This window comes from Ochlerotatus camptorhynchus, unplaced genomic scaffold, assembly GCF_037179485.1.
Source record: "Ochlerotatus camptorhynchus isolate MF236.1 unplaced genomic scaffold, CSIRO-AGI_Acam_v1.1 ptg000146l, whole genome shotgun sequence".
NCBI classification, from domain to species: Eukaryota; Metazoa; Arthropoda; class Insecta; order Diptera; family Culicidae; genus Ochlerotatus; species Ochlerotatus camptorhynchus.
In genome coordinates, this window is record NW_027040636.1 from 371,498 (window position 1) to 384,584 (window position 13,087).

A 13,087-nucleotide genomic window follows, 5' to 3' on the forward strand; every position below is an offset into this window, starting at 1 on the left:
GGCTCTAGTTGCCACAACGTTGTAAAAAATAATATGTGGCTGCTACCTATGACAATTATCAACAAACCTGTTTATGCTTCGGCTAATTTGAGAGCAATAAATGTTAAAATATAATAATAAAATAGGGCAAATTCAAAGTTGAACCTGCCAACAACACCAATTTAATCACAACATGGACAAGCCCGTTTGTCGTTGTCATAGCAACCACATTACATAAACCAAAGATAGAACGATGGTTTCGCAACCACTTAACCTTTATCAATCTTTACCATTTTTTGCTCATGCTTATATTATGGGGTTATGAATCAATCTGAAAGGTGGCCTTAATGGTTACAAAAAATGTTTCTAAATTAAGCACCCTAAACACATTATTACTGTATTCAATAGCACTGAATTGAAAATTAATTCGAGTGCACTATTTATGATACTATGCTGGACTCAGAAAAAACTATTCCGTAGTTCAGCTTATGTTCAGATAAAGAATAAATATGAAACATATAGAACAAACAGATAGCATGAGCATCAAGTGTAAGTGAGGAATCCGTACATATGTTTCTTACGCGAAATGTAATGCCAGTACTTACAACTGACTGTGGTGTACAAGCATGTTTTTTTATATCCGTATGAAAAGCTTCACGAAGCAGCGCTGCATTTGGGGAAACATACTTTGATGGATAATATAGCTAACAGAATCTGTTCATGTTGTGAAACATTCGAAATTCCGTACATAACACGCAAATCTGTACTAGATTTTTACATTTCCCTGTAGGATGAATATTTACATTTTTCTCTGTCTTCACTATGCTGAGAAAGATATTCCAAAGCAAACTTCTTCATTTTATTCAGATAACATTTCAATATTTTCCTAGCCAAAAATCCTTTATTTGCAGTACTCAATTCGAGCAAAAGTTTCCTCAGTTTGTAGATCATTCTGAAAGCCGGAACGACGACAAACAAAAACGATATTTGTTAATTCATCATCAGAATTTTTTTCCCATAAGCTCTATGATAGAAGATTATCTTCAACGATCCAACTAAGGATGACTTTGCAATCGATTGTAGTTGTGTGAAATGATTCAATCACTATTAAGGTGGGCAAAATTTCGTTTCGTGGTTTTATGTGCCGGTGCAAAATAAAAGTCAATGATTTAATAGTTGATTGGAAGGTATTTTCAAGCATACACTTAGTACCTCAATATCTTTGAACGTATAGGAAACAATAAATTCAATAGGAGATGAATGATTTTACTTGAGGCCATGTTTACGTATTTCTTGAAGATGTTTTAAGGAACAGACTCCCGGGTTTGACGGCATATTCAACTTAATCTTGAAGAGACTTAGCTTGAAAGTGCAGTCTCTTTTGGCCGCTATCTTCAACAGATGCTTGGGAATGCACTGCTTTACGAGCATCTGGGAGGTAGGAAAATTAATTCCAATCCGCAAACCCGGTAAGGATCCAACATTGTCTTTAAGCTACAGACCAATCAGCCTCCTTTCAGCGCTGAGCAAATTGTTCGAAAAACTCATCCTCAATCGTTTGCTCAAGTTTGTCGAGGAAAACAACATTTTCCTTTCGGAAAAGCTAGGATGGGTGATGAATAACACCCGAAGTAACAAAGCTGTATCCAAGTCCACAGCCATGGCCTTGCTAGACGTTGAAAAGACGTTTGATAATGTCTGGCATGACGGACTTGTGTACAAGCTTTGTAACTTCAACTTCTCTTTACATCTGGTTAAAATCACCCGTAACTACTTCCAGCAAAGGTCGTTTAAGATATCGTTGAATGGTTGTCCTTCAGACACGTTTTCTATCCCCTCGATGGAAATCTCCTCTTCCACGCGCATGTAGAAAAAACCGTAGTCAAGTGTTCTGTCTTGGTTGGATGCCTATATCCGCTGTTTTGCCGCAGATCCCGCCTATCAAGGATGAACAAACTGGCTGTCTACAAACAAATCATAGCACCTGCGATGTTCTACACAGACTCATAGGAACAAAATCCAGGTTTCTCAGAATAGAGTGCTGATGATGTTCCTTGATCGTCCCTTCGACACAAGAATTTCCTATCTTCACCAAGAGGTGAGCATTCCAAAATTAGATTTTAAAATTGATGACATAAAGACTAGGTTTGTGCAAAAATGCAACACATCAGAGCATGCTTTGATAAACAATTTGTATATAGTAGGTTAGGTGTATATAATAGTAACTGTTGTAGGTTAGTAGTAAGTAGCCTCTTTTCATCCAATTTCAAACAAACCACAAGGTGGGAATTCCGTAAACATGCCTGATAGGACTTGGAACTTCTGTGTCACTTGAGAATTCAAATATGTTATGTATTATTTATTATTTATTTATTAATTCGTCAATCACGTGGACTTAAAAATATGTAAACCAAACACAAATACAAGAAATAAACATCATTTAAAGTAAAAAAAAAGAAAGTAGCTTGCTCATTCAATTAACGAACGGTGTAACGATCGAGCATTTAGAACTGACATTCAGCTTTAAATGGAGCATCAGCGGAGCAGTCTCGCTTATTCATTCCATAGAGCCTCATCATCAGGCAAAACGGTTCGTCAAGGAGCTCTAAAGAAAATCTGTATAGGAATTTTTTTTTAGGAGAGTTTCAAGAAATTTCTGGAGACAATTCTTAGAAGCATTCTAATGGAATTCTAAGGATAGTACCAAATAAATTCTTATGCATTTCTTAGTAGAGTTTCAAAGAAGTTCCAAGAGAACTTGTAAGAGCATTTTAAGAAAATCTTGAAGAGAATCTAACTAATGTTTTGCCATAGTATCGGAAATTATGTTGAGTGGAACTTCAAGGGGAATTACAGGAGATTTACGAGACAAATCTTACTCAGTTTTCAGTACTATTCTGAAGGGAATGCCATGTCAACTCTTGCATATTTCAATAGTGTGTATATGCAGAATTATGGAGATAAATTTAAGCGACTTCTTATCAGAATTACAGAGAGTTTGAATAAAATTGTAGGATCAATACGAATAATCAAAAAATAATTTTTAGGGGTCATTAATTTGCTCTCCTCTGTCTAGGTAGCTGACTATGTCTTTGCAGATAAGTAGCGTCCTCTGCAAAGTTGCTTCTAACCATTTTTACATGAAAAAATATATTTAATGCTGTATTTTGTCCCATTGTAGATCGCAGTTTGCTATATAGATAACTTCAAAATATAAATGACCATCAGCAGTACTAAGGATTGCTTAGAGTTGCAACGGTTATTGGATTTGTTTGAGGACTAGAGTGCATCTTCAACTGAACGTTTTATAAGGGACAACTAAATATGCAAGGTATTTTAATAATTTTTACCCCGGTGATCTTGCCCCCGGATTACGGAAGTTAACTTTTTAGAGTTATGTTCATGGTATTTGACTGAATCGGTAAGTTTTTTGATTTCCAGATTAAGCTCTTGCTCCAGAACCGAAACTTTCAACCGAAAGAATTGAAGGTCTAGATTGCTAGAGCCATAATCCGAAAATCACAATAACATAATTCAGGTACTTCTGGGGTCTTTGGCACAGCATAACAAAAATTATATGACTATGAAAAAGTTTCAAGATCTAGGACCTAAACACACCTGCATTTTCATGATACTGTAACTTATAAAAACATCGCGATCACTGACAGAATAGTTTTGAAAATTCTGAACTTTAATTTTATTATTTAAAAAGTAGAAGGGTTTGTGCCTACGAGCACGAACGGAAGCTTGACGTAGGACCGCTAGTGGACGGAACAAATGTGAACATTTAGTTCTTTTAATAGAACAATCATCAATTATCTTAACTCTTTCCGTTTTTTATTTGTAAGCGTATCAAATTTATAGTATTTATTTCAAAGAGAAAGTTGATGAAGAGAATCCAAGGAACTGTCAACCTGAGTATTTTCGATTCATCTACCCGACTTTAAAAGGTGTATTTTGAATTTTTATTATTTATGAATTTTTAAGTTTTGTGCATTTTGGTATTAAAGTGTATTCTATTTACCCCTCACAGGATTTCCATCCGAATCATATGAATGGGGCGGGGCGGAAAGTATCGTTTGTGCAGAATCTGTAAAAAATGAGGGACTTCTAGAGATTGAACTCGTGAGATCTAATTTTATCGGCAAACATACTTTTGAATATAAAAACCAATAAATAATCCATAACAAATTTAAAAACGCTCCTTTAATAATACCCAAATGATCCATAAAACCCCAGTGAAAATCCCCTAAAATGTGTGAATGATCCATAAAGAATATGAATATGATCCATATTTTCAGTAAAATTAAGCAACACAATTTTAAAAATATACAGCTAAATATCTAATGAATGAGCATTGCAATTGTAAAAATTACCCATACACATATTGCACATGATCCATAAAACATTCAGCAATGAGCCTTAACCTAATGAAAGTGATCCATAGAAAATCAAGTTAGCGCTCTTAAAATATAGGCATGATCCATAAACTTTTCATGTTTTTTTTTTAGTTAGAAGTGCGAAGCGATGGGTAAGCTTCCAAAAAAAGATTCTACATATAATAATCTTTTTAACACTTTGAACACGATGCATCTGGTCCAATGTGTAACGGCGAACTTGTAATTGTAAATTGCTGAGAAATAATTTTTCAAAACATTACCAATTTTTTGTTACACATTTTACCGGTTGCATCGTGTTCGGAGTGTTAAGAAGCATCCTAGGGAATATTTTATAAGCATCTTTTAGATGCTCGCCCATCACCGCTTACGGTGATTGAATGAGCACCGTTCAGTGGGACCGCGTCCAATTAGATTTTTAAGTCTGTGTTAGGGAATGTGCTGTTTTCAGACATTCGGTGATAATTTTGATCACCATTGCAACAGTTGGACATTTGGTATTTTTCAATAGTGACCTATTGAAAATTAACTAAGTAACTCATTTTAGCAGATTGGTAGATAAATTTCCAATCGTTTGGCTTGTTTAGAATTAAAATCTATCTGCTATTGGTCGAAACATGACCTCTTTTCGTAATGTTGTGCATTTTTGTTTTTTGAAATTGCGTGGATTCTATAGATCCTGCGTGGAGATCTATCTAGCCCTGATGTATGTGTTGGTAGAGGGAAAAATGTAAACTTTGCGGGAGACGATGTCTTAACACTCGAAAGCAATTTTGTGAAATATAAAGTAAAACAAATCCTAGCTAGTTCTGCATGATGATTTTGTTTGATTTTATTTATTTGTAAAGTCGCCGGGAAATACCCGCTGGCGATTTGTTTTTTTTATGATAACTCCTTACTTGAAAACAGGTAAAAACTCACCAACTGCTTTTTCTTGGTAAACAGTGTGATAATTCAATAATCAATAAATTATCTCAACATTTAGTGGCAAACCATTCATAAATTTTGGTAACATACAAAAAATTCTATAATCCACATTAAATTTCATATGTAAGCGCCGATTGAAATAATCTTTTCAACGTCACTACAAGGGTGATTGATTAAACGAAAGAAACGAATCGTGTGTGTTCAACACGGATGAGGCTGTCGAGCTGTATGTCGTTTGGAGCGAGGGTGACACGCTTGGCATAGATGACCGACTCACGAAGAGCTACTGATTCCCATCCATAGCATAGTGGTGCAGCTTCTTCCTCCTTTGATGGTTGCTTATGTGGGCTCTGCAGCTCGCTGCTTGCAGGCAGCCTTTCGTTGTTACTGGAGAACAATTTTCAACGCCACACGCCGAAAGCACTGCTACTGCTGCTACTAATTTCGACGACCGAACACCACCATGGTGTGGTCGTTGGGAGCGTGTGGTTCTGAGTATGGCGATGAGCGTGCAAAATATTACGCAATTCCATCCTCCCTATTCGCACGCGCCCGAGGATCGGAGGCGAATGCCACTTCGCCTTGTTTCGTCTACTTACTACTCGCTGATGACTTGGCTGGGGAAGCAGCATATGCATGTAGGTAATTGGTGGATTTGTTAGTTAATTCGACGCTTTTGGACAATGCTGAACATTTACCAGTTTTTCAATAGTTTCTTGTTGAAAATCAACATTCGGAAGCATTGTTATCGATGCGTAGCCATATTTCTGATCGATTGGTTATAAAATCATTGAAATTGGACCAGGGGCAGCTAAGTTATTAACGTTCAAAATCTTTCTTAATTTGTTACATGCTCCATTTTCGGTTTTCACAAAGTGTACCCCCATATAGAAATCAAAGACGTAGTCCTACGTCAAAAACAATAAAAGTTTGTGCACTTTCAAAACTTTACGCCATAAAAATAAAGTCAGTCACCAAACTAAAAAAAATTTGAACAGATTCATTAACTTCAATGAAACTACTTTACAAAAATTCTCGGATTGGTGGCACAATTCAGGGTTTCGGTTTAATTTTCAGACAGTTTATATATTGACATTATGTCCGATTAAGCAATTAGAAAAGCTTAAAGTAATGTCATTTTTTTGGTCATATCTCCAGAGCCAAATGGGGATGAGATTAAAATCAATAGGGTTGCATGGCATACACATACACACGATTGGGCTACCCTCGGAACTCATAATCATCATCACATAAAAAATGCGACTTTCAAGTGATATCAGGAAACACACTTAAATGCCGTAGACTATTTTTGGCTAATTCCAGATCCGCCCTGCTTAACATGTATCAGCCTTTGCAGACCCTCCACCCTCTAAAAGTTATGTCATTTAAATATGGTCCCTTTTCACCTTTCGGTACATCTAAGTGTAAGAGAAAAGCAAAAAATCTATTACCTGCCATATTCAACTGATATCTCTGGGAATTATACATATATATGCAATGTCAGAATAATAGGTAGCTATAGATACATGAAACATGAAAAACTTACCATGTACACAGTCCTATCTCCCAACTTTTTTCCACTTTCCTGCACTTTTACCAAATAAACGAAACGTGTCTGCTTTGCATGTGATGACATATGCTTTGGTCCAGCATCATTATCGTGTGTGGACGAATGGATATCACTCTTATTTCCAGCAGAGCCATCATAGCGATTGTTCATGTTTGAATCGCCACCAGCTATGCTCCGTTTTTCCCTCCGCGCATTGTTATGATTTGCTTTTTTTGGGCGTTGATGATTGGAATCCTTTGAATCAGAATGGTGAATTGCATTGGAAGTATTAAGAAATGCATTCGGCTTTCTCGTATTATGCTGCTCGCTTTGATAGATTTCGACCACTAAGCTAGTGCTGTCTCGACAAATCAGCCGGATATTGAAGGTCAATTCAGTATTTTGCACGAGATCCGACCTTCGCTCTGCCGTTCCTTCCGTGCACAATGTATGGCATAACTTCAGGGACTGGAAAACAGAGAGAATTAATTGAGTTAGTTGACATTGAACTTTCCATGTAGCGATTGCATTGTGTTGAAAAATATATATCGAACAAATAAATTTCCAATGATTATAAACAACGCTTCTTTGACATTGTACTAATGAAATCAAAGTTGGGGAGACTGGCAACAGAATTGTATGCATGTTAAACATACATTTACATCATTGTTTTAATTAATTATAGTGGAGCCGTGCGACATAATAAATCTGCGGAGCAATGTAGCATACAGGATTTGAGAAAACTATTTCTATGGTTAATGTCTCGGAGTATGCATCACTTCTCTAGTGGCGTTTATGGACAAAGTTCTAATTACGATCTAGTCTATCCTATTAGTCGAGTGAACGAGGATTCATTTTCCTTATTCGAAAGGCTCGTTTGTCAGTTGCATTAAATATTACTTTCATTGCATTTAGCAATTTATCACGCACAGCAACACAAAACAATAAATATTTCAAAAATGTTCAAGACCCCCAAATATTGAACAATTATTAAGGTCCTAGAAGTTGAATAATCAAAACTTTCGTCTTTAGCCAAAAAAATCATGATACCGGACAAGGAACTGGTATTGACAAAAAATATCGGTTTGTTTACCTGATATTCCCTTTGTACTTTGATGTGTGAACATATGTTTTCAACTATCAAATATTTTCACATCAGTCTAAAACCCAAAGCAACCCGCAATACTTGACCTAATTGTTGAATTGCATACAAAAAAAACCAAATGTTTCTGAAACCTGTATCTACCCACTGTTTGTGAGTCCTACAGGTGTTTTTGGCTGACTTGTGTGTTAACCACAAATAGAAAAGATATAGACTGCAGAGGTGCAAATTATGTTTTTTTTTTGACCTAGTGGGGACATTGATTTGCCCTATGGAAAAAAAATGTTGGAAAACAAATAATGGAGCGGAGTAGACTGGCAACGAACCATTGACGTTGAGATTATGGGGCCCATGTGTTGAAAACTTGTCTTTCTACGCTTGGGAAAATGTAATGGTTCAAGGCGTATAAGAGCTACCTCATGTTAGACGAAAATCATTCATAAGTCACGCTTATGAAATTCATATGAGTCGTTCAGCCTTATGAAATTCTTTCGATTATTTGCCTTTGCGACTATACCAGTAAGCTTTTTTATTTATAACATTGTAGATCGACGCACACACTTGCCTCAGACTACGTCTGTGATTTCTATACGGAGGTACACTTTGTGAAAAGTGAAAATGGAACATGTAACGAAATTATGAAAGATTTTGAATGTTAATTACTCAGCTGCTCATGAACCAATTTCAATAATTTTATCACCAATTGATCAGAAATGTTTCTACCGTTCGACAGCAATGTTTTTGACTCTTGATTTTAACTATTGAAAAAGTGGTAAATGTCAAGCATTGTCCAAACGCGTTGCAATATCTAACAAAAAACAACAATTACATTCATGCATATGCAGCTTCCCCAACACAATCATCAGAGAATCGTTTCTAGACGAAACATGTCGATGTAGAATTGCTGCTTCCCCAACATTATCATCAGAGAGTCGTTAGTAGACGAAACAAGTCGAAGTGGCATTTGCCTCCGATCTTCGGGCGTGTGCGAATAATAAGGATGCAATTGCGTAACACTTTGCACACTCATCGCCATATTTAGGACCATACACCCCAACGACCACACAAAATGCTCTCCAGAGTTGTAATGTTGTAACTAAACTTGGAAGTAGGGTTGCAAGTGATTTTGATCGATTCTCTTCATCGACTTTCTGTTTCGTTAATAACATGAAAATACACTATTTTCTAGGGATGCCTAAAAGTCCAATTATTCGGTTAAATATTTATCGAATTTAAATTGTTCGAGCGCGTAAGCGGCACCCCTTCTTCTTTCTACTCGTTTGATATGACGTGGAACAGGATCATAAATTCACCGAAAAAAGTGTCTAGCGTATTTCTTCTAAAGGCTAAGTTTTACCAACTTGTTGAGAAGAAGTTTAACGAGATAAACTAAAAAGGGGAGGAGGTTTAGCTGGGTGGACACTGATATTCTGCGGCCTTCCAACCTGTCATAGACACTAGTTCAACGTGTGTCCAGCAGCAGACGGGCCGAGACTGTTGCGAGTGCTCAATTATTGAACCGAAGAATATGGGATTGTCCGGTCCGATTTGCTGATCCAGCTGCCTACACGTCATCATCAGGTTTTAACCTTGTACTTCAGGGCCACCGAGAGTTTCCAAAAGAGTTAAATTTCTGAACATGTTCCAACTAAAATTCATATCAAAAGGTTCTTTTCACGGCAATCATAGTCATACTAAAAAGTATAAACAGAGAGAACCGTTCTCAAATTCCTATTCCTACACAAAACACAAGCTCCTGCTGCAGTTAACAAATAACATTTATTATATAAGGGGTCGTCCATTAATTATGTCACACATTTAGGGGGGAGGGGGGGTTTTGAAAACTGTGATGAACCATACAAAAAAAATTAAGGTCCATACAAAAAATGTGACAAATGTGACCCCCCCCGGGTTGAAAATGGGCCAAATTTGCGTGACATTATTAATGGACTATCCCTAAGACGACGTAGTCGTACGTCACCATTGCGTACAACCTCATAGGGCTGTCCCTATACACTCCACATTTTTCGGTCTCCAATTTTCTTGCATTGGACTGTAGCTTGGTATATCTCACCCTCCGTTCATGCGGTCTCCACTAACATCCTGCGATGATGAATCCCACATAATTTTAAGCAAATCTTACATCCGAGTATCCGGTTGGGTGTATAAATATATTCCGCATAAGGCAAACCAATGTCATGGGGAACAGATCCGGTAATGCAAACCCACCGCCTCCCAGAATCCCCTGCTCTACCCACAGCACTCCATGAAATGACACCCGTAATATGGGCTAAATATTAAGTAGGTTGAGTCGATTGTTTCGAAGAATACAATGTTGAGATCAGGCGTGAACGAGCGTCCTAACCACGAAGATGAAGAACCTAAGGATACTGGAAGAAATTAGATTGCTCTTTATCATAAATTATGAGATCCGTGCTTAAAAATTATAGAGTTATTTACGAGTTACGAGTCTTTTGGCCAAGGGTGATTGAATTCTTACTTATTTCGTAGCTTTTTTTTAAATTGATTAAATTTTTATTTTGGGTGAAGCTCAAATCACTCGCCCTTGCTGTCACCCAGCAACGGTACGCCACTGATTTACTGATCCTGATCCCCCTCAAATATCAGTACTTCAACGTTATGACGAATAATAAACGTGTCGTTCTAATTACGAGTGTATGACTCATAATTCGAGATTAGGCGCTTGAACATTTTCTCAATTCATCGAATTGAGTCAATCCCTACATATATAACCATCCGAGCCTCACTGGGTGGAGGTGTATCAACTAATATTCAGATGCTCCATCACTAGAAAATACATTCCATACATTCTGTAGGTACATATCAATTCAATGGATAACCACACGTACTAATCGAATCAACCTTATGTAATTTTCGCGTGGTTTGTAGTTATGAGTAGCTCAATTAATGTTATTGTATGTCGTTTGGCATGGAAATTGCCAACAGAAATGTGTGGGCTTTATGCATATAGCTGTACAAGAAATGTTGGCATTTGTTAATTGATATTTGTTTCTTTTTACATTTGTCACACGCGTATAATCAACTCGTTATAGATTCGCTCTAAAACGGACATGTTCCCTAACACATCATGGGATTAATCGCAGGCCAAATTCAAGATTTATTAATCGTTTTCTTTCATGAACAAATCACTTTAATTCAGCGTGCCGTTAGCAAAAACAAACCCTTCTGCAAACCTAACCCTTTTATCCAGCATCTCAGTGATTTCTCGAGGAAGTGCAGAGGATTTCTCGGCTTCCAACAAATCGAGTGTCACGTGAGCACATTCCTACCCAATTCTCCATTCAGATGCGGCCAGTGTTGGCATGACCTTTTGTAAACTTGAAAATCACCAGAGTTTTTACACATTGAGGATGATAGATACTCCCAAGCAAAATCTATTTAGTTTAAGATTGAAAGTGGAAATTGTATACGATAGATGATGAGATGAAAGTATAGAGTTGATAGCTCTGTTATAGTACGGCAGTGTGGAAATTGTATATAGAAAGCAGAAAGCGAGCAAAGGAAAATTTTGAGGAAGGTACGAATCGGGTTGATCATCCCCTTTACCAAACTCCCCCGTCGAGGAAAGATGCTGAGGGGTGTAAAACTACAGAACTGTTCGGTAATAGTTTAAAAATCAGTGAATAATCCAATAATTAGAAAATTTTACTCAACATTTTACCGGCTTGTTCGGCTGTACTGTGAAAAATCTGTAATTTGAATTACGTGTGCAGTTGAGGATGTATGTTTACTTTGACGGATATATGGATTTATTTGGCTTAACTCATTTAATTGTGATATAAATTTAGCTAAAAACAAGACACAAGTTCGTCACTGACTGTATTGTTGCTGACAAATTATATGGCATCTTTTGAAGATCATTTTGATTTCGTGACAGTGACAAAAGCTGTTTTATCAATATCGTCGTGTACGATAGAGATTTTGCAGCACTGAACTTATATAATTACAGTTGATCTAGCGAAGTTAGCAACCGCTTTTCAGTGTCCAGGATCTCTCTAAAAATTGTCTAAATGAGAAACCTTCTAATTTTATTTAAAACCTTTGAATCTACACACATATGAAATGAATCTTTTTTTTTTTCTAATACAAAATGTATAGATTTTGTATTGGGTTTTTCGATTCATTTTTTAAGAGCACGGATTTCAGACCTGCACGGTATTGTAGGCAATCATTTAGAACTCTTTCTAAATTTAAGAGTGAATTTTCAAATAGGCGTATCTGCTTTTATAAACAGAGGTTCAAACGACAATTTGTCGAAACTGTTAGCTCTCTCACACAAAATAACACCGCTATAATGTTGGGCAATCTTTGTTTACAAAATAAGATACAGCTATTTGAAATTCCTCTACATAGATTGATAGATTGAATTGTAACCCATACTGATTTTTGAACCACTTACCACTATTCCCGTATTTAATTGCAACATATTTTCCAAATAGGTATTTTTTCAATATCTATTTCGTTCAAAAACGGTATTGGTAAACGAATGAATTATCTTTTTATATTTAATGCGGAGGTATAAATAATCGCAGCTGTTTAATTTAAAAACATGGTGTGGGTGTGCAACATCAATTTTAATTAAATATTTAGATTTAACTATTTCAAGGCTGAAGTCACTTTTAAGTAACTAGGACACTATTTTCAAGCGTTCTCTAAAAAGTCACTTTTTGCCCCAAATAGTCAATAAAGTCACTATTTCTTATAGTTGAAGATGCTAATTTCAAATAACAGACTGTAGTGGTAATTTTTATACGATAGATGGAGTAGATGAAAGCATAGAGTTGATAGTTCCGTTAGAGTACGGCAGTGTGAAGATTGCATATAGATATTAGAATAGAGAGCTTAGGACAACTTTTAAGGAAGGTACAAATCGGTTTTTTCATCTCTCTTTACCAAACTCCCCCTTTGGAGAGGGATGGTGAGGGGTGACCTCCCCCCGCCACCACTGGCAAAAAGAGATGAAAACCGACCCGCTCAAGTACCAACTGTGTGTTTTTGAAACAGTTCTACCGATTTTTTACCGCAAAATGGAGTTGAGACCTTTTCAATTGTGGGTCTTGATTTGTCCAAATATTGAGAAAAAAAAATCAT

The 13,087-nt window shown here is 36.6% G+C and overlaps 1 protein-coding gene across 4 annotated transcripts in view; it reads right to left on the minus strand.

Moving 5' to 3' along the window:
- The window catches only part of LOC135700972 (tyrosine-protein kinase receptor torso-like), a 152,117-nt gene that overhangs the window by 87,226 nt on the left and 51,804 nt on the right, over positions 1 to 13,087 (minus strand). For all 4 annotated transcript variants that reach the window (XM_065221657.1, XM_065221656.1, XM_065221659.1 and 1 more), the window contains one exon: positions 6,850 to 7,320. In XM_065221657.1, coding sequence (XP_065077729.1) covers positions 6,850 to 7,320 — 471 coding nt within the window. The remainder of the gene's footprint in view (positions 1 to 6,849; positions 7,321 to 13,087) is intronic.